At 45.2% G+C, this 26,021-nt stretch overlaps 1 protein-coding gene and 1 pseudogene across 1 annotated transcript; both read right to left on the reverse strand.

Annotated features, from left to right (window-relative positions):
* Positions 1-132: 132 nt before the first annotated feature.
* Positions 133-10,801, reverse strand: LOC117857860 (calcium permeable stress-gated cation channel 1). The gene is made up of 12 exons (XM_034740753.2): positions 10,519-10,801; positions 8,318-8,673; positions 7,621-7,767; positions 7,075-7,210; positions 6,420-6,521; positions 6,022-6,141; positions 5,812-5,892; positions 4,299-4,639; positions 3,034-3,279; positions 1,844-2,168; positions 1,386-1,619; positions 133-510 (listed from the first exon to the last, which is right to left on the reverse strand). Exons 2-12 carry the CDS (start codon positions 8,629-8,631, stop codon positions 250-252), a joined length of 2,307 nt encoding a protein of 768 aa, XP_034596644.1. The 5' UTR covers positions 8,632-8,673; positions 10,519-10,801; the 3' UTR covers positions 133-249.
* A 7,407-nt stretch (positions 10,802-18,208) lies between these two features.
* On the reverse strand, positions 18,209-22,751 carry LOC140222841 (uncharacterized; annotated as a pseudogene).
* Between the last annotated feature and the right edge of the window lie 3,270 nt (positions 22,752-26,021).

Raw genomic sequence — 26,021 nt, forward strand, 5'->3', positions numbered from 1 at the left:
AAGCACAGCAACATCCATAGAGCAAAACTAAGCTGAACACTAGTCCATTCTCCAGAAACAATAATAATCCCAGCAGCCAGCAACAACTTCGTGAGGAAATAATTCATGGGAACAGGTATAACACGGCAGGCAAAAAGAACGATGCATGCATAAATATATTGTCCATTACTCCTTATTTGTATATAAACTAGAGGTACTCAAACATTATTGTGCCCTTCACTTAATATACATTGGAAAACTGCACAATTTTTACAGCCGCTGATCATTTACAATTTCATGTAGAGAAGGTGACTCCGAGCCATTGTATTTACTAGGGACTGGGGTGTTCCGCCTGGACTGCCGCTTGGTTGCCACCAGGACTTGCTCTGCCTCTGGTTCACCAGCTATCGAGAACTTCTCGTCGTCGTCATCAACTTTGAACACCGGGTGGATGTACGCGTTCATCAGGTATCCTTTCAGATCAAATCCTGGCTCTCTTGCACGTTCTAGGGTATCCTTCTTCATTGCCTCCTGTTAAAGGAAATGGAAAAGTATTAGTAGTTATGTTTTATGGTGTGACTGCCCTTTTTAATCTAATCATATTTTAAGTGATACATTTATTATATAATGTACAGGTTGCATAAACAGTTGGTGCCATCGGATCAATGTAAAGTAGTCAATTCTTACAACAACACTAATGATAATTCGGAAACAAATTTAATCGGATCACAATTGTGCTGTCATCGACAAAACATGGCAGCTTTAAACAGAATAAGGTAGTACAATTCATAGTCAACATGAGTTGAATCCTAGCTCTCCAACCACAAAGCTTCTCCTAACAATAAGATGGTCCTGGAATTATGTTTTTCCAGTCACAATGTGTAACTAGGTATAGTGACAGAACATGATAGTGCAAATCACAGTGAACTTCCAATGGGCACCAGCTATAGAACTTTACTCGCCTCTGTTCCAAATGTGGGTCGTTTTAGGATTCTATCCAGTCAACTTTATTAACTTGGCCCATAAATATATATTGACAACATAGGTGATGTTACTAGATTCATCATAGGAAAATACTTTCATAATATATATTTTCACTATTTAAAATGGTATCCTTTTACAAAATTGCAGAAGTGACACATTAGAGACCATGTCACTGTCCTAAACGACCTAAATTTGGAATCAGAGTAGTTGACAGTTAACACCTTCATTTCTCAATCGGTACTTTCCAAACTAACAATTTGATCCTAAATGAGAAGATCTGAGAACAGAAGTCAATAAATTTTTAAGCAACATTTTTCATGTTTATTTGAAGATCCACCAAGGACTTGTTAATGCCAAAAGAAGCATGATCCCATTCTAACATCAATTCATTATTAACTCCCAAATTTGAAAAAGAAACATACCTGTAACGGGCATTTCACAAAAGTAGGTTCATAGCGGTTCTTGCAGTACTTGTGGAAATAAAAGGTTACAACAGGAAGAACAAGGAGCACTGGTGTTGACTGGCCAGCGCCTTTTGTGCTAAGTAATCCAAGGAGAAGCAGTTGCGATATGATCAATGCTGTGATTATACGTCCATGAACACTTGGCCAAAATGCTGCTGCACTCTCATATTCTTGATTGTACACATTTATTATCTGAAACAGTGTAAAGATTGTTAATGAAAATTACACAGCATGATCAGGACTAGTAACTCAATCCATAATAAATACATGCAATATGCCAATTAGATGGATACAATAATATATCTAAATAATCTTATTGCCAATGTAGCACAGCCCAATGAGGGGCGTGATTGCCAGATGCAATGGTTAAAAAAAATCATCTAAGAAATCCAAGCATCTTAGATATGTTTTCTTACCTGGTGGCGGTATACAATATATGCAAACCCAAAGAATATCAATATGAAAGGGAGCAAAAATGGTGTCACCGCAGCATAGACAAGACCAAGTAAGAAATAGAGCTGAATTTGAGGTTCACTTGAGTCAAAACCAATACTTCCAGGGTCCATTGCCTCTTCCCTATCTTTCTCAGTCTTGACCAAGAAAAAGTTTTTCAAGTGAAAGATTACCAGTGGCTTCAATCTTAATATTTCACCAGCGACCCCAGCCCAACCATCAACCATTACATATGTTATAAAAAAGGTTGCCTTCATTGGAATTGCTTCACCAACTGTCCTTGGTATTCTGCAAAAGAGGCAAATTAGATACTAGGAATAAAAGCATACACAGTTTAACAGGAGAAAATATGGAATGAAAGGGGTTCAAATACAACCTTTTAATATCAAGATGTTCAAACTAATACCAGGTAACAAAGGAGAATACACTGAAAAATAGCATGCCGATAAAATAATTTCATAACGGAGGAAAGTGAATATATGAATAGTTTTAGGGGTATTCTCTCCATCCAAAGTCCTTACCATGAGCATTAAAAGTACAAGTATATATGGCAAACATATTAAACTGTAGATCCTGCAGCATCGTGCAACATTTGTAGTACAGGCATATCCAACATACCCAGTCAAACATACCGTAATTTTGCTGTCACAGCTCCGGAAAGATACTTTCACCTATGTGCTATGTCCAAAGGCAAACACATTGTTTTAATAGCTACTTCAGGTAAGGGTTGACCACTGTTTCATATGTTATTGATGAACACATATTTCTAGCTTAAGCACAATTATTTCAATAGTACGATCATTTCATCAAGCCAAACTGTAAATGATGAATTTTTTGTCAACATGTAATTACTCTCTCCATTCCTTCTTTTTTTTGTAAGGCGCTCACAACCCAAGATTCAAACTATATACAAATTTGGCATCATTAGATTCATATTTGAAAATATTTTTATATGATGTAAATTCCATGGTTATGAACAATATAATGTAGAGTTACTAATGGTCAGAGTGTGGTGTTGGAGACCGCACTGGGTCAAACCACGCCTTACAAAAAGAAAAGGAGGGAGTATGTTATTGCATCTATATCAGTACATACAAAGACGACAATGATAAATGGTGCAGCATAAAGGATTAACAATATGAGAAGGACATACTCATTTGCTGATTGATGTATATAGGTTTTTAGCTGCTCTAAAGCAGATCCTGCAATAATGCTTGCCAGAAACACATTGAAGAATATGAAGATATAGTATTTGGATGCAGATCTTCTCTCCAGTGAAGATATTGATGTCAATCCTTCAACCTTAGACATAAACATTAATATGCTTGGGAGTAATATAAGGAAGATCTTCAGAGCAATTCCAGGAAGGAAACCTTGGATGAATGATTTAATAGTAGGTCTGAGAAAAAACAGTTGATGTAAAAGGTTTAAGAGATCAGGAAAATGCCCACATAACAATGCACAAGAAATAGAGGAATGGGTATACAAATTTGGTACTGAAAATTAACTTTATGCCAGTAATATATATATATTCCTGTTAAATCAATTAGTCAGTTAGATGACAATGTATGCAGCAGCAGTGACCTAAATGGCACACCTAAATAAGTTTGGGATGTCATGTCATTTTTTGGTTTCACTTAACTCATGGTTGGAACTTGAAAAAAGTGGCATAAATAAGTTCAGAAACTATCAACCTTTAAACTGACCTTTTCAGATTTAAGTGGCATACACAAGTTATGAATAGTAAAAGCACACGTGTAAACGCTTAAGTGATAGCTTGGATTTCCTTATAGTGTGAGCAAAATATCTTGTCACCATGGCAACAACGGAAACTAATACAAACACGTTGTGATGGGAATTCAAGTACTCGGCACATGAATATAAAACATCACAACAAACCCGCACCAGAACTGTACACCTCAGCATAGCTACAGGAGCAGAGCAAAGTATCCCATGGTTCCTGGGCTAACCACATTTACATGCCACACTATTTTCATTTGGTAATAGAAACTAGCTGTTTAATTGGATCAGTCTGTCTTTTTTTCCCCCATGTACAGTTCTCAAATGTTTTTGATAAGAAAAAAACTGCTCTATATAGTGTGTACTTCAAAATGTAGGTTTAACATTGGACATTGATTGTTACATCATTTTGCAACAGTTCTTATTCTCAAACACCAGTGCAGTCATATTTGCCATCATCCATAGCAGAGTTATGATCAGCTTCTCTAGTACAATTAATTATCGCAGTGCTGTTTTTTTCCCTTTTTAACAAAAGGTCACTCTATGTAAGATAGTGAACATAGAGCTATGACATATTTATATAGATCCAACACAATGGAAGTTTAAAACCAATGGCATACTACTACAGTAGGACTGAAAACAAAACATTTGTGGAGAAGCAATAGCAATTAGACGTACATTTCAATGAGAGGCTTCAGAAATGGAACTGCCTTCTCGATCCCTTCAAGATTTGCAAGAGACTGAACAAATGCTATTGGGATCACATAAAAGAAGTTCAGGAAGAAGAATGCCACTGCCACAATCAACCTTCGAATTGTAAGGGAGACAAATGGAATAGACAAATTATCCCAGTACACATCGCGAGGTTCTGGAGCCCATTCAGTCAACCAAACAGTTGGATTACTGGTTTGTTGTGTCTGAGCACAAACTGCCGCACCCCAACGTGATCGGAAGGAAACAAATGCTGCTGGGACGACTGATTTAGGATCCTTTACAATCTTTTCACGCTCTTCTGCTTCCTAAATATCATTTACACGAGGTGGTAAATCTGACAGTTTGTGAAAGTTATCATTGTTTTAAAAGAAAAGGAACTGTAACATTGTGGAATACAAATATATAACTGATAGTCCTATCAAAATTTGATTTTCCATTGCATGCAAAATACCTACCTTAAAAAATACCACTTCAGTAGCACATTTCGTGTCACTAAAAAACCTAAGACTCTACTTAAGAGAAAAAGATATGCACAGCCAACTATACTTATCTGAATGAGCGTTTGAAATATAGGAGGAAGTCCATGTTTGACCTCTAACTATCACTAGAGACCAATTTTGGCCCTCAGACTCCAAGACCGAATATCTTCGGCACCCCAACTGTCAAAACTGTTTATTTTTCACCCATTGCCGGTTTCAAAGGTGGTTTTGCCTGGTTTTGCGTCACCTGCCATGCTGTCTATCATCGCCACATCAGCACCATTTCCTCCTTTTCTTCCACCCCTTTCTCTCCCGTGGTTGAGAGATGTTGCTCTCATTCGTCGATGGACTAGAGAACTACCCTGCTGTACCTCGATTATGATGTGGGCCCTCACACACCGCCTTGCTCCACTGTGTTACAGCGAGCACCCACCCGGCATCCGATGTCAGGCCTGCCCAAGCTGAGTTGCCGGTAAGCTACCTAGGAGCATGCAGAAGCTCATGTGCCATGTCTGTGCACGTCCAGGCAGTGCATCAAGCACGGCAGTGGGCAGCAGCAGCTGGCTTCTGGCAGAAGGAAGTGAGGTAGTTATGAGTGGTCAGCAGGAAGAAATGAGACCTGGTTTTTCTTTAATTATTGAAAAAGGTGGCATTTGGTTAACCATGTAAATACCATGCAAGATGACATGGTGCAAAACCGGGAAAAAAACACCTTTCCCACCAAGGGTGCAAAGCAAACTGTCTTGACACAGTTAAGAGTGCCAAAGATACCCGGTTTTGGAGTTGGGAGGACTAAAATCAGACTTCGGCGACAGTTGGATGGTGAAAAATGACTTCTTTCATAGTGTGTATTTGATACACACCATCAATACCAAAGGGTTTACGACCTGACTCCATCAAACCAAATTGTAAACATCTATTTTTTTGCCGGCACAATTATAACTCAAGATGAATATTGTTCATTAAAAGATGAGCCCTCAGCAGATGGTGTGACTCACTTCATTTTCTATCCTCTCAATTTCTGATTTGTAGTATTCAATAGCATCCACCTTGGTACCAAAACAACCAAGAAAACCAGTCTGCAGCAGAGGAGAGTAATGCAAAGAATTAGAATGAAAATAAAAAGGTTCCTATTTTGATTGAAAGAGAATATATGAAAGAGAATATATGAAAGAGAAGTAAGATATGGTTTATTTTTGTGGAATAACCTTAGTGGTAGGCCTCTGAGATGCATTTCTTTCAAACTTCAGCTGATAGAAGTCAAGCCAATTCTGCATCTTTGTCTTCTCTTTCACCAATTTAGCAAGCTTATTTGCATTGTAAACAACCTAAAAAAAAGTGAATGCAGTGAAATCTTTCATAACATGGCTTGTTCTGTTTTACGGAATAAGAAAAATTCAAAATACCACTTAAACTTTATGTCACAAGGAATCAAATAACATTCCATCTTAATTGGAATCAAATGTAAGAAATTTAAGTGAAGCAAACATGGAATCACCAAACCATATTACCCAGGAAGATGGTACACCGGAGAATCAATATATATAAATTGGAAGAAGAAAATAAGGATCATAATATGGATATTAATGTAAGATGTAATGATTACCTGGTGCGTCAGATAGTGATCAGGATGATTCACAAGAAAGAAATGTTCGACAAGCTCACCAATTGATTCATCTGGATCAGGCGGTATATTCCGCACAAGGACCTGAAACACTAACATTAGTTAATTACATTATACAAGTAATAATCAAAACAACAGAATCCAGTTGATATTTTTTAAGAACAAAGGAAATAAGCTCACATCTCAAAATCTATGTGAACTGAAGTAACATTGAATATCAAGTTTAATTCAGTTAAGCATCTGAATATCATTGTGCTCATGGCATAATTCAATCAATTGATATAAATCTTGTCTGTACTTCGCCTTAATCTTATGTGGCCATGTGGGAGATTGCTGAAATATCATTTTCTCTGCAAACCTGCTCACAATTGATATACAACCCATCACTAATGTATTACAAACAGTATGATGTACATCTTTCTAGCCCTTATACTACCTTAAAATCCCACCCCCCACCCCCACCCATTTTCTCTGCGGTTGAGAAATACCCAGCCAATATTAAGTGGAGAGAGTACTGAAGCACACAATTTTTAACTATCATGCTGATTGGTTAAACACGCAAACACACAATGAACTGCATTCTGTCTATTCAGTTGAAATAGATAAAAAGGAACACAACAGGTTCACAGAGACATACCGTGAACTGGTCTGGCCTGCGTTTCTCTGATGCAAGAAAACGCAGTCTCATTTGTGCAACAATTTCATACTCACGTAATAGTACATAGCAGGTCCAAAATGTGAAAACATAAGCCATAGTCAAGTGGGCTATAAACCTTCACAAAGAGAACTGAGTCAGGACTCCTGAGCAGTCAGTGTGAACTCAAAACTACAATCCCTAATTTGAATGACAAGGTGTACCATGAAATGTAAACATTGAAAGTACTTTTAGCATCCAAACCCCTTTCTCTAAATCTAATGCTTGAGCTTCAATTATTTTTATGCGCAAAGTTGTCTTGTTTGTTCCACATTATGAACTTTGGCTCCTAAGTTGGCAATTACTCTTTCACAAGCCGCACCTTCTATCTCAGTTAACCCCAAAGTCTATGTTGTAAAACTCTGGTTGGTTTAGCTATCAAACAATGCATACAGCATGCAAAAATAATTAGCCTTTGTAGCCAACACTTCCCCCAAAGAATCGTGGTGTCATAACATGAGCTTCATACACAAATCATCAAGTGCTAACCTTTTTGATCCAACAGGTATGTTTGATATCGAAAGATTATCAACGTCGCTGTGATGGACCTTCGAGAATTCCAGAGCATCATTGGTCCAGTTAACAGGGACAAGAACAGCGAATGCTAGAATTGTGATTGGAACAAATATTTTAAGCCTGCAACGATCGAAACAAGTAAATAAGTAAAAGCTAAGTAAAAAAGGAGATGGGCAGCAATGTGAACAATAGAAACATAAAGCAAGTGGGAACAGCAAACGTTTTGATTCAATAGAAACATATCGAATTGGGTGCATTCCCTTTTCTTTTCTCCAGAAGGAATCCTGGAGACTAGATATCCAATTGGCAAATTAGTAGTCTAATATAGAGTAGTTGGCATAACCAAACAGAGGAAAGACCTAGCCCTGAATTAGCCAACATAGCTAGCAACAAAGCTGGTAGCACCAGTTCATTCCTTTTGCGAAGCCTTTCAAATGTATTTTTAGTATTGCAGATTAATACAATAATTAGCGACATTATGATGTCGATTGACCATTTGTAAACCAAAAGGATGCTCTATTTACAAATATGTCTAGGCTGTCAGAAACCTCCTTTGACAGAAACTAGTAGTCAGTAATGTCCTATCTCAGGTGCAACTGGAGAGAGAAACTGATATGACAAACAAAAGCATTAAAATATGACCACAGTATATCGAATACAAATCACGTACCCAACTAAGTAAATCCGCAGATAGACAGCTGAATCAAGCCCTGCATGGCTGATCAACTCATCCTCAGGCATTTTGAGAGCAGCGGGCATCCAACTTAAGAACTTCAAGTACGACCGCATGTCCAAATTGACAAATTTCCGAACAAATGTACCCCCATGACTTGGGCTCTCTCTTGCACCTTTGAGGTACCATTTTGGGAAGTAAACCCTATCATTGATTGGCTGCAGCCGTAGGAAAGCAAATGCTAACAGGAATATTATGGCGCCCAGTATGTTGATAGCCGCAGAGAGGCCTATATCTTTAATAGTAGCCATAGTTGTCCTTTAAATAGCTTGGGAAATTCCTATAGGATTTATCTGCAAGATGTAAGGAAGAACACAATCATCAACCACTAGATAGTATGATGTCACGAGAACACACTTGTAAACAAAACCAAATATGAGAAGTGGTGAATGATGAGGTTATAGAGAACATGGCCTATCAAAGGACAAACACTTCACATAGGGCGACTTAGTGTAAGTTGCCAAAGAGTAACACAAAATCACTCTGAAACGCACAAAACAACACAAATCTGGTTTGTCTAGTTTGTAGTTAGGCATTGGACATTGGTGAACCCTTTGTAAGTAACTACAATGAATGGAACTATTCGCAAACGGTTTTGAACTTTTTGAGCACAAAGAATGTTGGCAGAAACCACAAACAAAAAAATTTATATATATATATATATATATGTTCCATTATACTATATGCAACTTATAAATTTATGTGTTATGAGTCATTCCTAGATATATGAAGTACTGGGCCAATTTTGACTTATTAGCACAAAAACAAGTCAACCAGTGAACAGAAGTAAAAGATAGGCATAACTAAGCCTTAAAAACATTTTGATTCGTAGTTGAACAACTGTGATTCTAAGTTTCACATGATAAAGCAAGTTTTAACTCTGGGTTGCGGACCGCACTTCTACCTGACCCAAAACAAAATGGTTTGTACCAGAGAGGCAGGAAATGAAGCCAAGATTGTGATCTGTAGCTAGTGTAAGCCAACCCTGACTCCTGTTCCTTTCCTATAGTCTATGAGATATTCAATGGATAAGTAACAAACTTCGTGCTGTGACGTGTCAACATCAAACTCAAAAGATACTTGCTGAGCAGCAACAGCACTAGATCGCTACTTATCGCAGGTGGGGGATCTAATATCTAAAATCTATTTAGCAGAAGAAATTGGTCGATTTTAAGAGGAGACATCCAGGCTCCGAAATTGCAAAACTAAAACCGCACTGCCATCACTTGGATTATTGGACTCCTAATTGGATTATTTGCCCACGTATACAAATAGTAACAATAAACCTCCCGGGTTTTTAGTGCGGAATTTAAGGCGTGAGCCCGTGACAGCTCAAAAGCTCATAAAACTTTGCATAAATTCGTTCTCCCAGGAAACGTCCGCGTGAAGCGTTAAGCCATCCTGGAATGTTGAAGCGGCGCCATCGCCAAGAAAGGTTATACCCGGCAAATCTTTAAAGGTGGCATTAGGCAGGCCAAGTTGTCGACTTTAATTAAGTTGTCAGCTCAAGTGGAAAAGGCGCAAGGAAAATAAAAATGTGATGGGAAGCCAATTTGATTTGTCCTGCTACTTTTTCCTCAAAAATACATATATGTATACTATGAAGTAGTTTTGTCAAAAATGATAAACTGACACATGGACAAAGTTAAAAAAAAAGGTCCGATTTTCCTGGAGAAGTACATGGTACAGTACTGTACATGCTGTAGCAAATTCTCTAGTGGTCAATTGCAGCGGAACGAAATCCGGCGAGTAGCAAAATTGCGACGGTGGCTAATGGCTATGAAGAAGAAGCCCCAAAGGTTGCGGTTTCTCATGCAATTTCCCCGACAAAATTTTGGTGAAACGAATGCCCTTTGTATGACTCCTCCTCCGTTGTAGCCGCCGGAACGGCAAGCAACTCGAGCGCAATTGCAATTGATTGAAGGGAGGCAAATTTTTGTCCCCAAACGGCAGCAAGAAATCGGCAAAGAAACCAAAATGTTGGGGAACAGACACGTAGCAGCAAAGCAGGAATAAAGAAAATGGAGCAGGTGGAGCGTTGTGCGAGGCAGATCTGCCCCCCAACCCGAAGCGAAAGATAGCGGAGCAGGCCACGAGACAGAGGGCGAGGGAGGAAGAAACAACAGAGGGGCACATACCTCGGCCACGAACAAGAAGAGAAGCAGGAGCAGGAGGAAGAAGCACCGGCCGCCCTCCGCATGCAAGCAGCGCCGCTTCGCTTCACCCCTCCGCCTTAACCACCGGCGCGGCGGCCCGCCATATGCCCCGAATGCCGGCGACTCCCTTCACTTCCGCTCACTTGTCTAGTTCTCTTCCCTCTCCCAGTCCTCCTCCAATGGGCGAACAGTGACAGGCCCCAAACCCTGCGCCGCCTGCTACACTGGCACTGCGAGAGGCCGAGAGCGAGAGCAAAGGAGACGGGGGGACACCGGCACGGGATTTTATCTCTCTCCCTCCCTTGCGGAGTTGCGGTCCCTTTCGTTCCTCGTGCTCGCTGGGGTCGACGCCAACCCGCCAACCCGGCTGCTGTGCTGTCAGTGGGAAGAGAGAGAGGTGCAGTTACGACTTCCCTCCTTGGCTCGCGGCCGCTACGAAACCGGTCCCTTGTTTACTTCCCAAATTGGGAGGTGCCAAATTAGCATTTTACCATAAATACGATATTGTAGCGTTTCGTTTGTATTTGTGAATTATTATCCAAATATTGACTAATTAGGTTCAAAAGATTCGTCTCGCAAAGTACAACAAAATTGTGCAATTAGTTTTTGATTTCGTCTACATTTAGTACTCCATGCATGTACCGCAAGTTTGATGTGATGGGGAATCTTCTTTTTGCATAGTGTCAAAGTTGGGAGTTTGGAGGGAAGTAAACAAGGGCTGGCTTGGCATTGTTTGTTTAGTTGCCTAAAGTTTGGAGGTGCAAAATTACTGTTATAGCACTGTAGCACACTGTAGCGTTTCGTTTATATTTATGAATTATTATCCAAATATTGACTAATTAGGCTCAAAAGATTCGTCTCACAAAGTACAACAAAACTGTGCAATTAGTTTTTGATTTCGTCTACATTTAGTACTCCATACATGTACCGCAATTTTGATGTGATGGGGAATCTTCTTTTTGCATAGTGTCAAAGTTGGGTGTTTTGAGGGAACTAAACATGACCTGGTTTCATTGTAGCCGACTAGCCTAGTCCTGCTGCGAAGGACTATGGGGTGTTTAGATACACCTCCTAAAGTTTAGTACCCGTCATATCGGATGTTTGATACTAATTAGGAGTATTAAATATAAACTATTTACAAAATCCATTGCACAGATGGAGTCTAATTCGCGAGACAATGAGGCTAATCATGATTTGACAATTAGACAGGTGGAGTCTATTAAATATAAACTATTAAGCCTAATTAGTCCATGATTTGACAATGTGCTGCTACAGTAAATATGTGTTAATCATGGATCAATTAGCTCAATAAATTCGTCTCGCAAATTAGTATAGGGATTCTGCAATTAATTTTATAATTATATCATATTTAATCCTTTTAATTAGCAACATCCGACTGTCAACATCCGACGTGACAGTCCTAGAGTCTAGGACCACCCCGTACGAGTAACGGGCAGCTCTGCTGGCTGCACTTGCTGCGCGTTTATTACCGTGGGCGCGTGGCCAGAGGGAGGGGGGGGGGGGGCGTGGGACGGTGGCCAGACCAGACGTGAAACGGAAGCGTCCATGAGTGTGGGGCCCACGGTAGAAGAGGGGTTACGTATACGCATACGAGGCGGAGGCGGACAGAAATGACGCCATGCCGACGGGTGCGTAGCTGTGCGCTGGCCCCTGCAGCATGGTGCCGCGAATGCAATCCACTAGTTGATCTTGATCCTTCTCTAACCACTCCAATTTGGAGTGCTATTTTATTTCCATGCGCGCGAAATGCCTAGCTCTCGGAGGCGAAGGCGAATTGGCGATGGCGTCGCCTCCACCTCTGGGCGAACCTAGCCAGCCAGCAGACATGCTGCAGGAGTATTCAAGTCTGCACCAAAATATAATTACATTTGGTTTTATTTGATTCAGGGCAATAAACTCTCGCCGCGCTCTTGGGCTCGTAAAAGTAAAACCCCTGCACAAATGGCGCCGCGTGTTAAAGCAGCAGTTTTTTATTAGTACCGCGGTCTGTTGACAGCCTAGGCTGTTTCTGTGAGTAGTACTGTAGTAGTGATCCAGAGGAGTACGGCGACAAGCCGACAACGCAAGTGTCAAATACTCCAGCCAAATATTGTACGATGTTTAATCCGGAATATGAATCCGTGGAGAAAGATGCTGTGCTACATACTACTAGAAGCTAATTACTGTCTCTGATTTCAGCCGCCGAAGTCGAAGTGGTACGCGGTATGACCACACATTTGTGCCTAGATCGAGTACAGGTACAGGTGCTAACCTGAGCCTCTCTTCGATATGGTAAACGAAAGGTAAGGCCGAATGGTAAGCAGAGACATATGCGTGTGGCAAAAGGTCAAATTATGCGTGCCCCATGCTGTTCTAGCACAGCAGAGTTAAGGGGTTTCATAGTAAAGTTTAGTAACTGTAACATGTTTAATGTTTAGATACTAATTATGAGTATATTAAATATAAGTCACTTACAAAATCAATTGTATAAATAAATCAATTGCATAAATGAAGGCTAATTCGCGATTTCAATCTATTAAATCTAATTAGTTCATGATTTGACCATGTGGTGCTACGTTTGTGTTTACCATGAATTAATTAGATTTAATAGATTCATCTCACGAATTAATCACGGCTTATGCAATTAGTTTTATAATTAACATTCATCCAAACGCCTCTAATTATCGGCGCGTGGTTGTCGCGTTGCGCGATCATGTGAGGCCGGTCAGCCAACACGTCTGCCACGCTGTGCCACGCTGAAAATAACAAGCCACTTGATATCTGAGAAACCCAGCTGACGCCGTCGCCATCCTCGATCGATCTCGTACGGGGCCTCCTGTCGGCAGCGCCCAGCTGCCCCCACGGCCCACGGCCTGGGCGAAGAAGAAATCCCCGTCTCGCTGCCCTTTCTCCGTAACGCGACGCGGCCGCTTTCCAGACGTAGTACGAGTGGCCGGGCGGCGGAGCGGCTACGGTTCAGAACGTCAACCCCGCTGACGAACGGCCGCAGGGGGCCCCGCGCCGCCGATAAACACGCGCCTGGAGCAGCGAGCCCCGAGCACGTGCGCGCTCTGCGGGGGCTGGGCTCTGCTTGCTCGATCGCCTCGCCCCCCGCCCCGGCTCGGGATCGCGTCGTGCTTCGCTTCTCCCGCTCCCGCACGGCCACACGCGTCACCCCGCCGCCGGGGGAGGACGCCGTGTGGGGGCACGGCATGTCAGCCATGGCGGCGCGCGCGTCTCCACGCGGCCGCCCCGGACGGCCGGCAGGCAGTAGAGGTTTGATCCATCGATTCATTCCGTGGATCGGTTGGCCGATTCGTCCGCTTCCGATTCGCGGGTCGGCTACCTAACTAGGTGCATGCCGTCGGGTGACGCAGGTATAGCAGCTGGTGTTCCGGTGAGGCGCGCGGCGTTCCGTGGCCGGGCTCAACTGCGGATTTGCATGGATGCCTGCCACGTGTCGAGCACGCTGACGTTCAGTGCTGATCATATCGCTCCATCCATGATTTGCGCGCGTACCATATATACGGAGTAGTATATAATAAAATATAATGGGGACTTTTAAAATGTGTTAAGCACATGCATACCCAACGGCCCAAAAACCTGTATACGGTATTACGGACCACATACATCTCTTGCTGTTTGTTAAGGCCGTTAGGTACGGCGACGCCATGTTCAGATGAATCGAACTGTGTATCGACTCCTATGGTGCCATTGATCAGAAATGGCAACTCTGAACTTTGAATTTAGGCTCTGTTTCACATGGCTATATAGCTGAACTTCAGTAACTTCAATAAAAATTCCAGTCAAATATCCTAGCTCCAAAATTTCATGAAGCTACAGACTTTATGGAGCTATAGTGCAAATAGGGGTGGAGTTTTGGAGCACCTCTTTTGCAGCTCCAAAACCACCTTTTTGAACCTCCTCGTGGAGTTGGTGGGTAATTACTTACCAATACCACTAGTTAAAAAAACACTTCGTTCTATTTCTCCCGAGACCCCCTGCGCCACATCTCCCTCCCACGTGCCTGTTCCCCCGCATCCACCCCCGCCGCCGGCTACTCGAGCCCCGCCGCCGTCCACCCCTGCCACCGTCGCCGGCCGCATCTCCCTCCAAACTGCTGCCGGCCGTCGAGCCCCTCCGCTGGCCTCATCTCCCTCCCGATCGCCGGCTCGCCGAGCCCCGCTACTGGCCGCCATCCACCCCCGCCGCCCAACGCCCTCCGCCTTCCACCTGCAAGGGTTGGGTACGCGGCTATGGCTGGACGACAGGGCAGGGGTTGGGCGCGCGGCACGGCGGCGTTCACAGCTGTGGCGCTAGCGGTGGGCGCGGGCTGGCGGTACGGGTAGGACAGGGCCTCCGCAGTGGCGGCGTTCCGCGAGGCCCACAGCTCGCTGGGGCCATGAGCGGCGCCGGCCTACATGGCCGCACACGCACTCACGCTCACGCTCTGCCCGCCCTACGCCATCTTCTTCAAGGGTGGCGCCGCGCTCGTCTTGGGATTCCTGCCCGGCATCACGTGCGTCTTCTCCGCCAAGGTCCAAGGTCCTCGGTGCATCCATCTCCTTCTGGATCGGAAGGTTGGGACGCCTCTCCTCTTCTCTTTCCCTTTCTTCCCTGCTCTATCATGCTCTGCTGTGTTCTTGAGGAAGAAAAGAGGGGGACGAGGATGACAAGTGGGACCATGAGTTGGAGGCAAGAATGGCAAATCACCTTCAAACTCCTCTTTTTCTGGAGCTGTGGACATCCTCCCAACCAAACACTTCCATCAGACAGCTCCAACTCCACCCAGAGCTGGCTCCACCTGGAGTGAAGCAGCTCCACCCAGAGTTGGAGCCATGCCAAATAAAACTTTAACTAACATTTTTTGAATTATTCGTGATAATAAGCCCGGGACCATTCCCTTTTTAGCGTTAATCGTGCTCAACTCATTTTTCGTTCCATTCCGCACGAAGCAGCCCTTGTTTAAAAGAAGAGCGGAAAGGGACAGAATAAGCCAGCTTGCATTAGCTAGCAGTAGCACAAATGGTGATGGATGTTCTTTCAAATTAGAAATGATGGGTGTGTCCTGCCTAGCTAGCTAAAAGCGTCCTCCGATTGCTTCGTAATAATAGTACTGTATATTTTTTTGGCGTTCGAGAAGCTGTAGCTGGGACCATATCGCTTCAATCTCAGTTGAGTTTCAGCGTGAGCGGGTGTAGCTATGAATCAGTTTACCGTTAACGAGGTCAAATAAAAAAAAGATACGGAAACAAAGCCATGGCCCAAACCCGACCGGAGTATTATTGACTGGTCGCCTTGCGGTGGCTGCATGTGCGCGGCGACAAGCCCTTTCCCTGCTTGGGGCAACATCTGGCACCCTTTTTTTTATTTTGGCCCTTTTCACGAAAAAAATTCACAAATAGACCCCTGGCGAAACCAATTCCAAAAATGGACCCTTAGCTTGGCGCCAGGATGGCTGGCGCCAAGGTATAACGTCTTGGCGCCAAGATGCCTGGCGCCAAGGTCCCCCCACCGCACCTCCGACGTGGCGCCGGCCCCCTGACGTGGCGCCGAGGCTTGACGCCAAGATCTATGGCGCCAAGCCTTGGCGCCAGCGAGCCTGGCGCCAAGCCTCCTTACATATACCGCCCCCCTTCTTCCTGCCCGAGAGTTCCTCCTCATTCTTCTCCACTCTCTCGGGTTTTTACTCTCCCTATTTCGCCCTAGACTACGAATCGGCATTGTAGCTTAGGAAACTTTCATTTGATCCGTGGATCCTGAAGAGCAAGGTATCCTCTCTCCCTCGTACCTTTTTTCACATCGATTCGCTATATATTTGTTGCATTTTTGAACTTAGGATTTCATGCAAATGTGGGATGCCGAGGCTTGGAAAAGCTAAGAAACTAAGGTAACCTCAGCGCACGTAGTTATGTTATATGCTCATTGTTGTGGATCAAATGAACAAACCTTAATTGTAGGTTTATTGTTATGTCCGTTTGATTCTTAGAACGAAATAAACTAAATTGTAGTTATGGCGCCAAGATGACCGGAAATACCTCCAATCCATTACCTCTGCCTAGTGGTGTTCCAGTGCCTATGTGGTTTTGCGGCGATCCTTGCAAGGTAGCCAAGTTCGATGAACATGCCACGTATAGGCAGAGGTATTGGATGTGTTCCAACTTTGCATTTGAACCTACACTTCGTCAGCGCCGCATTAACATGTTGGTAAGGAATTCTTGTTGTCTTATAATTATTGTCCATAATTTTTTTGTTTTATAACAATTGCATTTGTTGTAGACCCCTCCACCGCTATGTGATTTTGAGCAATGGATCGACACTGAGATCAATCCTGAAGACAAGGAGTTTTTGGAGTATATGATGCGCTGGGATGTAGAGAGGAAGGAGGTGTACGAGAAGAGGCTCAAAGAGGAGGCTGTGGAAAAGGAGCAGAAGGAAGAGGAGGAAAGGAGGCGGGTTGCTGCGAACTGGGAGGAGAGAGAGAAGAAGCTTGAGCGGGCAAGCCGAGCGAAAGCAGTGGTTGAGGAGAATCCCGATGCCTTAAGGAAGGAAAGTGGCCTCATTGCACTCAGTAGCCATATTTAGATTCTAGTTCTATGGTTTATTTATGAACAATATTTTCTACTGTGAGACTTTTATTATGTTGTCATGTAATAATGCACTTTAAGTATGGACACGCAATTTGTAGACAACCTATGTTTATTTTGCGATGTAATGCACTTCAAAGTTGTAGTCTAGTGAAATTTCCGCAGAAAATAAAAAGGGTACTTGTTAGCGAAATTTCGGCAGAATTTCCCCTACGTTTTGATGCAATCCATACAAAATTACGAGATGAATAGTGAACATAAATACAAACATACAAGCATAGAAGCATATGACACATTCATAATAGAATCCACAATAGTTCAGAATGAAAGTCCATATATACAAATAGTCCATATAATACAAAGTTCGCAATAAGAACCGTCACTGCCTCCTAGTCTTACCCTTACCCTTGTGACCAAGGGCGTCGGTGCCTGGAGTGTAAGGAGAACGTGGGCGACGTAGTCTAGTGCCTACAACCTGTGTAGGCTGAGTCAAGGGAGCCTCCTAGAGCTAAGACGGGCCAAGCTCCTCGGCCCTCTGCTCATCGTCGTCGTCGTCGTCGTCCTCATCCTCGGATGCAATTGCTTTCGAACCTGAGGGGCCTTGGCTAGACGTACCGACGCCTCCTTCGCGTAGGGATGGAACGTGCACGTCTCGCGTCGTGGTAGTCCTGCAACCACAACGAGCAACCGCACGGCGAAGCCGATTTGACAGTCGCTGCAGTAGTAAAAACTAGTTACACGAAAGAAGAATGTAACGTATTAATAAAGTATTAGAAAGAATAATTTGAGAATTACCTCTAGAAAGCTCCACGTCTTGGGGTCCGTAACTCTAGGACGGAAATGCTCTATATCTCTAACCGAGCTTTGGAGGGTACGGGCCTGCAACAAATGACTAAGTCACTAAAGCAATAAATGATTTAGTCATTAACTTACTTACACACTAAGTCACTAAATGACTAAATGATTAAGTCAGATGGTCACTAAGTCCTTATCTAACTAACTAAATCTCTAAGTAGCTTAACATAGAACATAGAAAAGTGAAGCAATTGTCTTACCATCCTATCCAGGATTGGTCCTGCCTCCACCTACCTTCCAGCATGAGTACTCTGATCGTACACCGTGTCTTCATCGTCGGATGATTGGATGTTGGCGTAGTCATCTTCCGTCCACGCTGCTCTTAGCCTGTGACGCGTCGCACCTTGGTACCAAGTCTGGTATTGCCTGTACTCACTGTTTGTGTGCGGCTCGTCGTTCTCGTCCACGTTTTCGTCGAAGTTCTCCCAATCGTCAATGTACGCCTGGTGGAACGCGGCCCACTTAGAGACCTTCCGTTTCTTCTTACGATCCACGCTGCACGTCACATTACATGTTACTTCTAGGCAAAATTTTGTTAATGGTATTGAAATAATTGAAATACGAAAAGACTTACCTGTGTAGCTCCACACTAGTCGAGGTCGCCGGTGGTGGCCAAATCTGCCTCATCCCAAACTGTCGTGCTACTCGATCTGGCAGGTGGTACTCGACAGCATAGAAGCATATGAGAGGGCACTTCATCATGTAAAGATTGTCGTCCAACCCACACATGAAGCTAAGGGTAAAAGGAAGTGCGTCCTCTCCTTCGTAAGGCTGCCAATTTACCTGCAACATGTCAAACAAGATGTTAGTTGTTATACTAAAAGATTACAAAGCATGTTAAAAAAAATTTGACTTACACTATGAGCCGTGAGCGCGTCTATCTCGTTGATGTAATCCAGGTACGCGTGGTCCAACCTCGTATGGCTAACCTTAACCTGATCCCAAATATATGCCCATGTCGGTTGCCATCTCAGCATCTCACCTGGGAACCACGGTCGACGCGGCATAATCTCAGGACGACCAACAGGAAGACGGGCCCACACCCATAACTGCAATAGGTAGACACACCCACCAACTGACGCGGAGCCCGAAGTCCGACAGCACGCCTCGCATAGCTGCCGGTATAGAAAATACAGCACAGCTGATCCCCAACTGTAAAGACGTGCCTGGTGCCAATTAGTGAGGCGGTGGATCCACATCCAAGACGCAGTGTCACCTGTAGCGTCTGGGAAAAGAACGCAGGCAAACAGATGCAGGATCCATTCCCTGCAGTAGTGCCCAACTGTCTCCGCATCCGCGTCCTGGGGGCACTGGCCGAAGTGTTCCCGCAGCCAGTAGATTAGCACTCCAGATGTGCGAGTCCCCTGCTCCTCAACCTCTCGCCCAAGGAAGGCTGCCACTCGTGCTCTCCAACCCTCTGAGACACACGGTCCAGTCACTGCGTGGCCGCGAATCGACAGACCCAGCATCTTCTGACAGTCCTGTAAGGTCACTGTCATCTCTCCGAACGGCAGGTGAAAGCTGTGAGTCTCGGGCCGCCACCTACGTTTTGCAGCATTATTACTTGTTAACATGTAAGGACATAATAAATTGAATATGAACGGAGGTCATAGAAATAAAGTATTACCTGTCAACCAACGCAGTTATAGCCACTGAGTTGAACTTGGGCATCCCACGACGAACCTGATACGAGATGATATCTAGGCCCGCCATCTCTAGCAAAGGAGTGTAGCGGTCGTCGTACTGCAGCGCCAAAAACCCATCATGGGTTCTAGAACGGAGGAGCGGAAGGACCTGCATGCAAACAAACCGAGTCAGACATTTCTTAGGAAACAAGACGTGGACGCTTGCAATGCTTGAATCATGAATTGTAGATTATTACCTGCCCTGCCACTATGAGACGACCTCGGTGGGTCTGGTCGTACGCCTGGTCTAGAAGGTGGAAGTGCGCCATCCTACAAAAAGACAAAAACAAATAAGATTAGTAAACAATGAATCATGAAGTTAGAGATGTAGAAACATAACCTGCATGAATAAAACAAATATGAAGTAACGAAAAGAGCTACTAGTCGCACCTCACTAATCTGCCAACAGCAAGTGCGTGAATTATGGCCCAATCTACCGCACTTGCCGCACTCGTTCTGTTCTGGATCAACAAGAAATGGTGTTGCTCTACCATGCCTCGTTCTTCCGGATACCTGATCCATAGTCATGTTATGCCTCGTTCGCTTCCTTGTTCCACGTTTGTTCCAACGGTAAGCTGGATCCACAACATATTTTGGCCCATCATATGGAGGCCACTCTCTAGGATCCCGAAAAGGCACGAAGCGGGGGCTCCATGTCCGCACAAGGGTGTCTACGCTGAACTCATGAGGTATCATGCTCTCGATATCAAAATTGCGATGCCTAGCTGCTGCCACCAAATGAGAACATACGAAGTGGTACTGTCTTGGCCTACCACAAGTGCACTTGAAATCTCAGAGGACTACCACATGTATCCTCGACTCTCGGATCTCGCCATCGAACGTTGTACCGCCCCTATGCTCGACCTGATAAGTCCCTGTGCCAAGATCAAAACATTGCACCTCATGTGTGGAAGCCCTTTCATTTGCAATGATGAGATGTCTCTTTGGTTTTTCAGCCCATCTCTCCTTTGCAATCTGCAATGCTTCTGCTTTTGCGTGTCTTTCATTGAACCACGCAACAAGCTTGTAGAAGGTGAATTCAATGATTGCGTTCACAGGCATACCACGTATCCCCAATAACAACTTATTGAATGACTCGGCCATGTTACTGCACTGAAACTCGTACCTCCAACCACCGGCGTCGTGAGATCTAGTCCACTTATCCAAATCTCTCATCAAACCAGCGAGCCATTGTCTACCTTCTGCATTTGTTGCGGTCCTGACCTGCTCCAATTTGCGTTGAAAGTAATAGTCCTCAAGCTGACGAGCAGCAACTTGAAACAGATCAAAATTATCCTTCACACCATCCTTCCGAAGAAGGTTCTCCGCAAGGTGCCGAGTGCACCAACGATGATGCAAAAGTGCATAGCCCTCTATCTACTCTTGCACAGCATGAAGTATGCCCTGATGCCTATCGGATATGACGCCAACCTCCCTGCCAGGACCAACCACATGTATCCGGACTAGTCTTAAGAACCATCCCCAACTGTCATTGTTCTCCCTCTCAACCAATGCAAATGCCAAAGGAACCAACATATTGTTCGCGTCACAAGATATGGCTATAAGAAGTGTGCCCCTGTATTTGCCAATCAAAAACGTACCATCAATAGAGAAAACAGGACGACAGTGCCTAAAGGCTTCCACAGACTGAGGGAAGCACCAGAACGCACGCCCGAATATCTGCCTCCCATCCTTCCAAGCATTTGGCTTTGGGATGTACTCATAATGCATGCCTGGATTCACCGCTTTTATTGCATTAAAAAGCACTGGCAGCTGCTCGTACCCAGACTCCCAATCCCCATATATCATCTTCCACGCTCGCTGCTTAGCCCTTCAAGCTTTACCATATGTTATCACATAACCTCCATAAATCTCCTCAACAGTTCTGATAATTGTTCTCACTTTCATGTTGGGTTGTTCCTTCAATATTCCCATCAACCGCTTCACAATGAGGGTAGATGTTAGCTGCGGATGTCTCACTGTAAGCTCATGGTCAGCACAATTGTGTGGACCGACAACTTTTGTGATCTTCCACTTCCCGGTGATATTTTGCTTCCTTGCACAAACCCTCCATGGGCATCGTTCCTTGTCACACACCACTGTGTAACGGCGCTCTGCATATGAATGCAACACTTTGTACGGTCTCTTCCGTATTACCGCAAAAGCTTGCAACCATCTCTTCAATGCGGGAAGGTCCTTAAATACCCTTTCCTCCTCAATAACTATACTAGGACTAGCTTCAGGAGCTTCTAGGAGCTCATCATCACGTCCTTCTGCAAACGCCTGATCGAAAAGAGTAAGATCGCTAAACTCGTGAACTATCGGATCACGACGTCTAGGGAAGATACGCCTGAACATCTCAATATCACTCTCTGTCATCTCTCCAACAGGACGATCATCATCAGAATCAAGATCCACTCCCATCTCGTATGTATCTTCATCATTCAAAATTTCAACACTATTAGAGCCACGCAATCCATCTCCACATTGCACTTGCGCATCAACTAGAGGCACATCCACATTTTCTGGAATATCTCCTGCGCCATCAAGTACAAATAAGAGTAAAGAATAAATTGATGGAACGAATGGATTATCTCTCAATAATAGAAACCAGTAAGACACTTACTCGGATCATTCTGAGTGAAAAGAAACTCATTAGGAGAGTCCGCCACATCATCAACAATCCGACAACCATGTCCAACTACTTCATTAGGGGCAGATTCAGCATCGGGAATAGTAGGTGCAACATCCACGTCCATAACAGGTTCTGGGACGGGAGGATCGAAGTGTGCCCCCGTTGACCCATTGGTCGGGAAAATCGACGAGGATTTGGATCAACTCCCACCCAACGAACAACCACTTCAACACTTGGGGAATGACCATTCATAACTGTCCTCACATATTTTTCCCACTGGCCTGCACACCGAATTGGGACCATCTTCCTTTGAATGTTGAGAGGGGAACCTAGGTGAAGTATGCCCTCGACTGTGATTTCATCATCTTCATAACAATGTAACTCCTCCCGAGCCCTTGTAAGCAACTCACTAAACAAGGGTTTCTCATCAAATATGACAACCTCACACTGCATGGCAACAAACTTAACACATCCATATTCATCCCTTTCCACGGTGCCTCCGTGATATATGCTCACTACGTTCTCCATCTAGTATATCAATATAACGACGCATAATTCATTTAATCCATAATAAATCAAACATTCTAAGTACAAGATCTCTAGTATGAAATGAGATAGTATCAATTGCCTACTAACTATGTCATACAACTAACTAACTATGTCACCTAATATGTACCTATGTAATTAACTATACAACTACTTAACAAAATAACTAGTTTACTATGTAACTAACTATACATCTAACTACGTAAAGAAAATTAGACATGCATCTAGTTAAATAGTGTCATGAGTATCCTCTAATCTTTCTATCATTGCAATTCATAAAGATAAACTTTCATATCTAACAATTCTACCTAACTATTCTAATTTACGTATCTAACTATTTCATCTACCAATTCTACCTACCTATCTAAATTCTACCTAACAATCTAATTCTAATTTATCTATCTTCTAGTTAACTATAACTCTTCTTAGAGTTTTACCTCACTGATGAACACCGGCGGCAAGGCGTTGGGGCAGGCACCGAGCGGGGGTCAGACGACCTCCGGCCGTGGAGGGCGCAGGCGACGGGCTGTGGGCCACCGGCGGGGGCGGCCGCGGGGGCCCGGGCGGGGGGTGCCGGGCCGGGTGGCTCCGGGCGCCGGCGGCCGCGGGCAAGCCTCCAGGCGGGTGGCCACCGGACAGGGGGCGCGCGGCTGCGGGGGCCCGCACGGGGGGCGCCGGCCGGGGCGGCTCCGGCCGCCAGGCGGCCTTCAGCGAGGCGCGGGCGCGGGGCCTTCGGGCGGGCGGGCGCCGGGCGGGGGCGGCCGGCCTCCGGGCGGCGACGGCGGACTCCGAGGCGGCGGCGGTCTCCGAGGGTGGCCGGGCGCGGGCGCGGGGCCTTTGGGCGGGCGGGCGCCGGGAGACGGGGCGCGCGCCTTCGAGCAGGCGGGCGCCGAGCAGGGGCGGCCACCCTTCGGGCGGCGGCGGCGGACTACGAGGGCGGCGGCGGCGGCGGCGGTCTCCGAGGGCGGTGGCGGCGCGATTTGAAATGATGAATGGAAACGGACGCGCAAAAGGAAAGGATTCCCGGTGCTGTGTTAAAAGGCTTGGCGCTAGGGAGGCTCGGCGCCAAGATCTATGGCGCCATAGATCTTGGCGCCAAGCCTCGGCGCCACGTCAGGGGGCCGGCGCCACGTCGGAGGCGCGTGGGGGGGGGGACCTTGGCGCCAGGCATCCTGGCGCCAAGACGTTATACCTTGGCGCCATCCTGGCGCCAAGCTAAGGGTCCACTTTTGAAATTGGTTTCACCAGAGGTCTATTTGTGAAATTTTTTCGCGAAAAGGGCTAAAATAAAAAAAAGTCGGATACTCAGTACTCTACACCCTGCATGTTGATGGGACCACAGATCAGTGACGCGGTCAACTGTACTGATATCGTAGCACATTAGCACTCCCCTACAGTTTCATTTCAGCTTTCCTTTCGGGACGGTTTAATTGGTTGCCATATTACTGCATAGTAAACGTTACTGTAGAAACGTTCAGCCTGTACTGCAGGGGCAGCTAAGGGGGTGTTTGGATGCCCGGACTAAACTTTAGTCCCTGTCACATCGAATGTTCTATTATGAGTATTAAACATAGGCTAATTACAAAACCAATTTCACAACACCTAGATTAAATCGCGAGACGAATCCATCAAGTCTAATTAGTCTATGATTTGACAATATAGTGCTACAGTAAACATTCGCTAATGATGGATTAATTAGGCTTAATCGATTCGTCTCGCGATTTAGCCCAGGAGTTCTGCAATTAATTTTATAATTAGCTTATGTTTAGTCCTTCTAATTAGCATCCGAATATCCGATGTGACACAGACTAAACTTTAACTTCAGGATTCAAACATCTCTAATAAAATTTCGTTCCCTCTTCTTTCCCGGGGAGGGGGAAAGGAAAAAATGGCCACGAGGTCTAGGAACCCGGCACTGTTAGCCACGTGAGACGCGACGTGGGCTCCAAAGGGCAATGCATGACTTTTGGTGGTCTCCAGGTCGCGGAGCGTTTGGGCCGTTGGGTCGGGGGGCCCGGGTTCCCGGCTCTGCGGCTCTACCACCGCCTCTCCCGACCCAACGTGCCCCGGCACACGTGACAAGTTGTGAGGGTACGGGGAGCGGCGCGAGGGTTTGTTTGGCGCGAGCTATACCTATACGGGCATGAAAAGGGACGTTTCGCCAACTAGCTGTCGGCTCCGCGGCTCGCCTGGCCTCGCCTCCGGTGTGACCATGTGACTCCACTCCTTTTCAACAACCCCGTCGCGTGCATCATTTTTAGGGACAGATGATGTTCGTACTACCTGAATTTCGTTGCGTCGGTCATGTGGCCGCCGTTTAGGCCTCCTGTACCATCACCAAACCAAACAGAACACCAGAGCACAACTGACAGATGGGCTGGGCCCTAAATCGATGGCCTTTTATCCGCCCTTTTTGGCGTGCATGGAAATATCAGCCGCGTCTTTGTCGAAGCACAACGGCAGCAGCAGCTGATGAGAGCGCTGCATGCACCTCTGTGTCGCCGTCTGTTGATGGGACCCACCAGTTGATTAGCAGGTCAGGTCGATGGCGACGTTGCTGGCTAACGAGCAGCCATCGACAACGACGCCCACTGCTCGTCTACTCTTCCACGGAATGGACGTATATAGTAGTCATCCCCTTGGACGGCGGATTTGTGGACGAAAACGAACGATTTGGCTGGTTGCCAGCATGATGGATCCAGAGTGGCGTTTAGTCAGATGGAGAAATATGGTGGCATTAAGAACCGGGGAAAAATCGACCCCCCAGGATATTTACGTACATGTTGCTATTAGAAAACGAGCTTGTTGGAGACCATGGGAACAAGTTGGTTGGTAAATGAAGATACGATGCCACAATGAGCCGGTGCGGTCCACGTTGAAACATTTTTTATGTGCAAGGCTAGCAGCACAGCAGCAGAGACAGAGCTCGCGGACTCTCTCTCTCTCTCTCCCTCCCCCTCGTGTAGTCCGGCGAACACTATGCAGCAAACAAGGAGTCCACAAAGCAGCACTGGAAAAACGCTAGCAGACTGCGAAGTGCCTGTACGGCCCAACAGGCCGAAACCTGACGGGCCCTTTTATTGTGTCCTTGCAGCCCACAGACAAACGAGCCTCCTTTTACGTGAGCTTTGTTGCCTTTTTTTTTCCCTTTTTGGCGAAGGCCTTGGTTTTCTTTAG

Source organism: Setaria viridis, chromosome 5, assembly GCF_005286985.2.
Source record: "Setaria viridis chromosome 5, Setaria_viridis_v4.0, whole genome shotgun sequence".
Taxonomy (NCBI): Eukaryota; Viridiplantae; Streptophyta; class Magnoliopsida; order Poales; family Poaceae; genus Setaria; species Setaria viridis.

Coding starts and splice junctions, on each gene's coding strand:
- LOC117857860 (XM_034740753.2), bottom strand. CDS start 8,631: ATGGCTACTATTAAAGATATAGGCCTCTCTGCGGCTATCAACATACTG. Junction 6,142..6,419: donor ATCACTATCTGACGCACCAG/GTAATCATTACA, acceptor ACTTTTTTTTAG/GTTGTTTACAATGCAAATAA. Junction 2,169..3,033: donor ATACATCAATCAGCAAATGA/GTATGTCCTTCT, acceptor CCTCTTTTGCAG/AATACCAAGGACAGTTGGTG.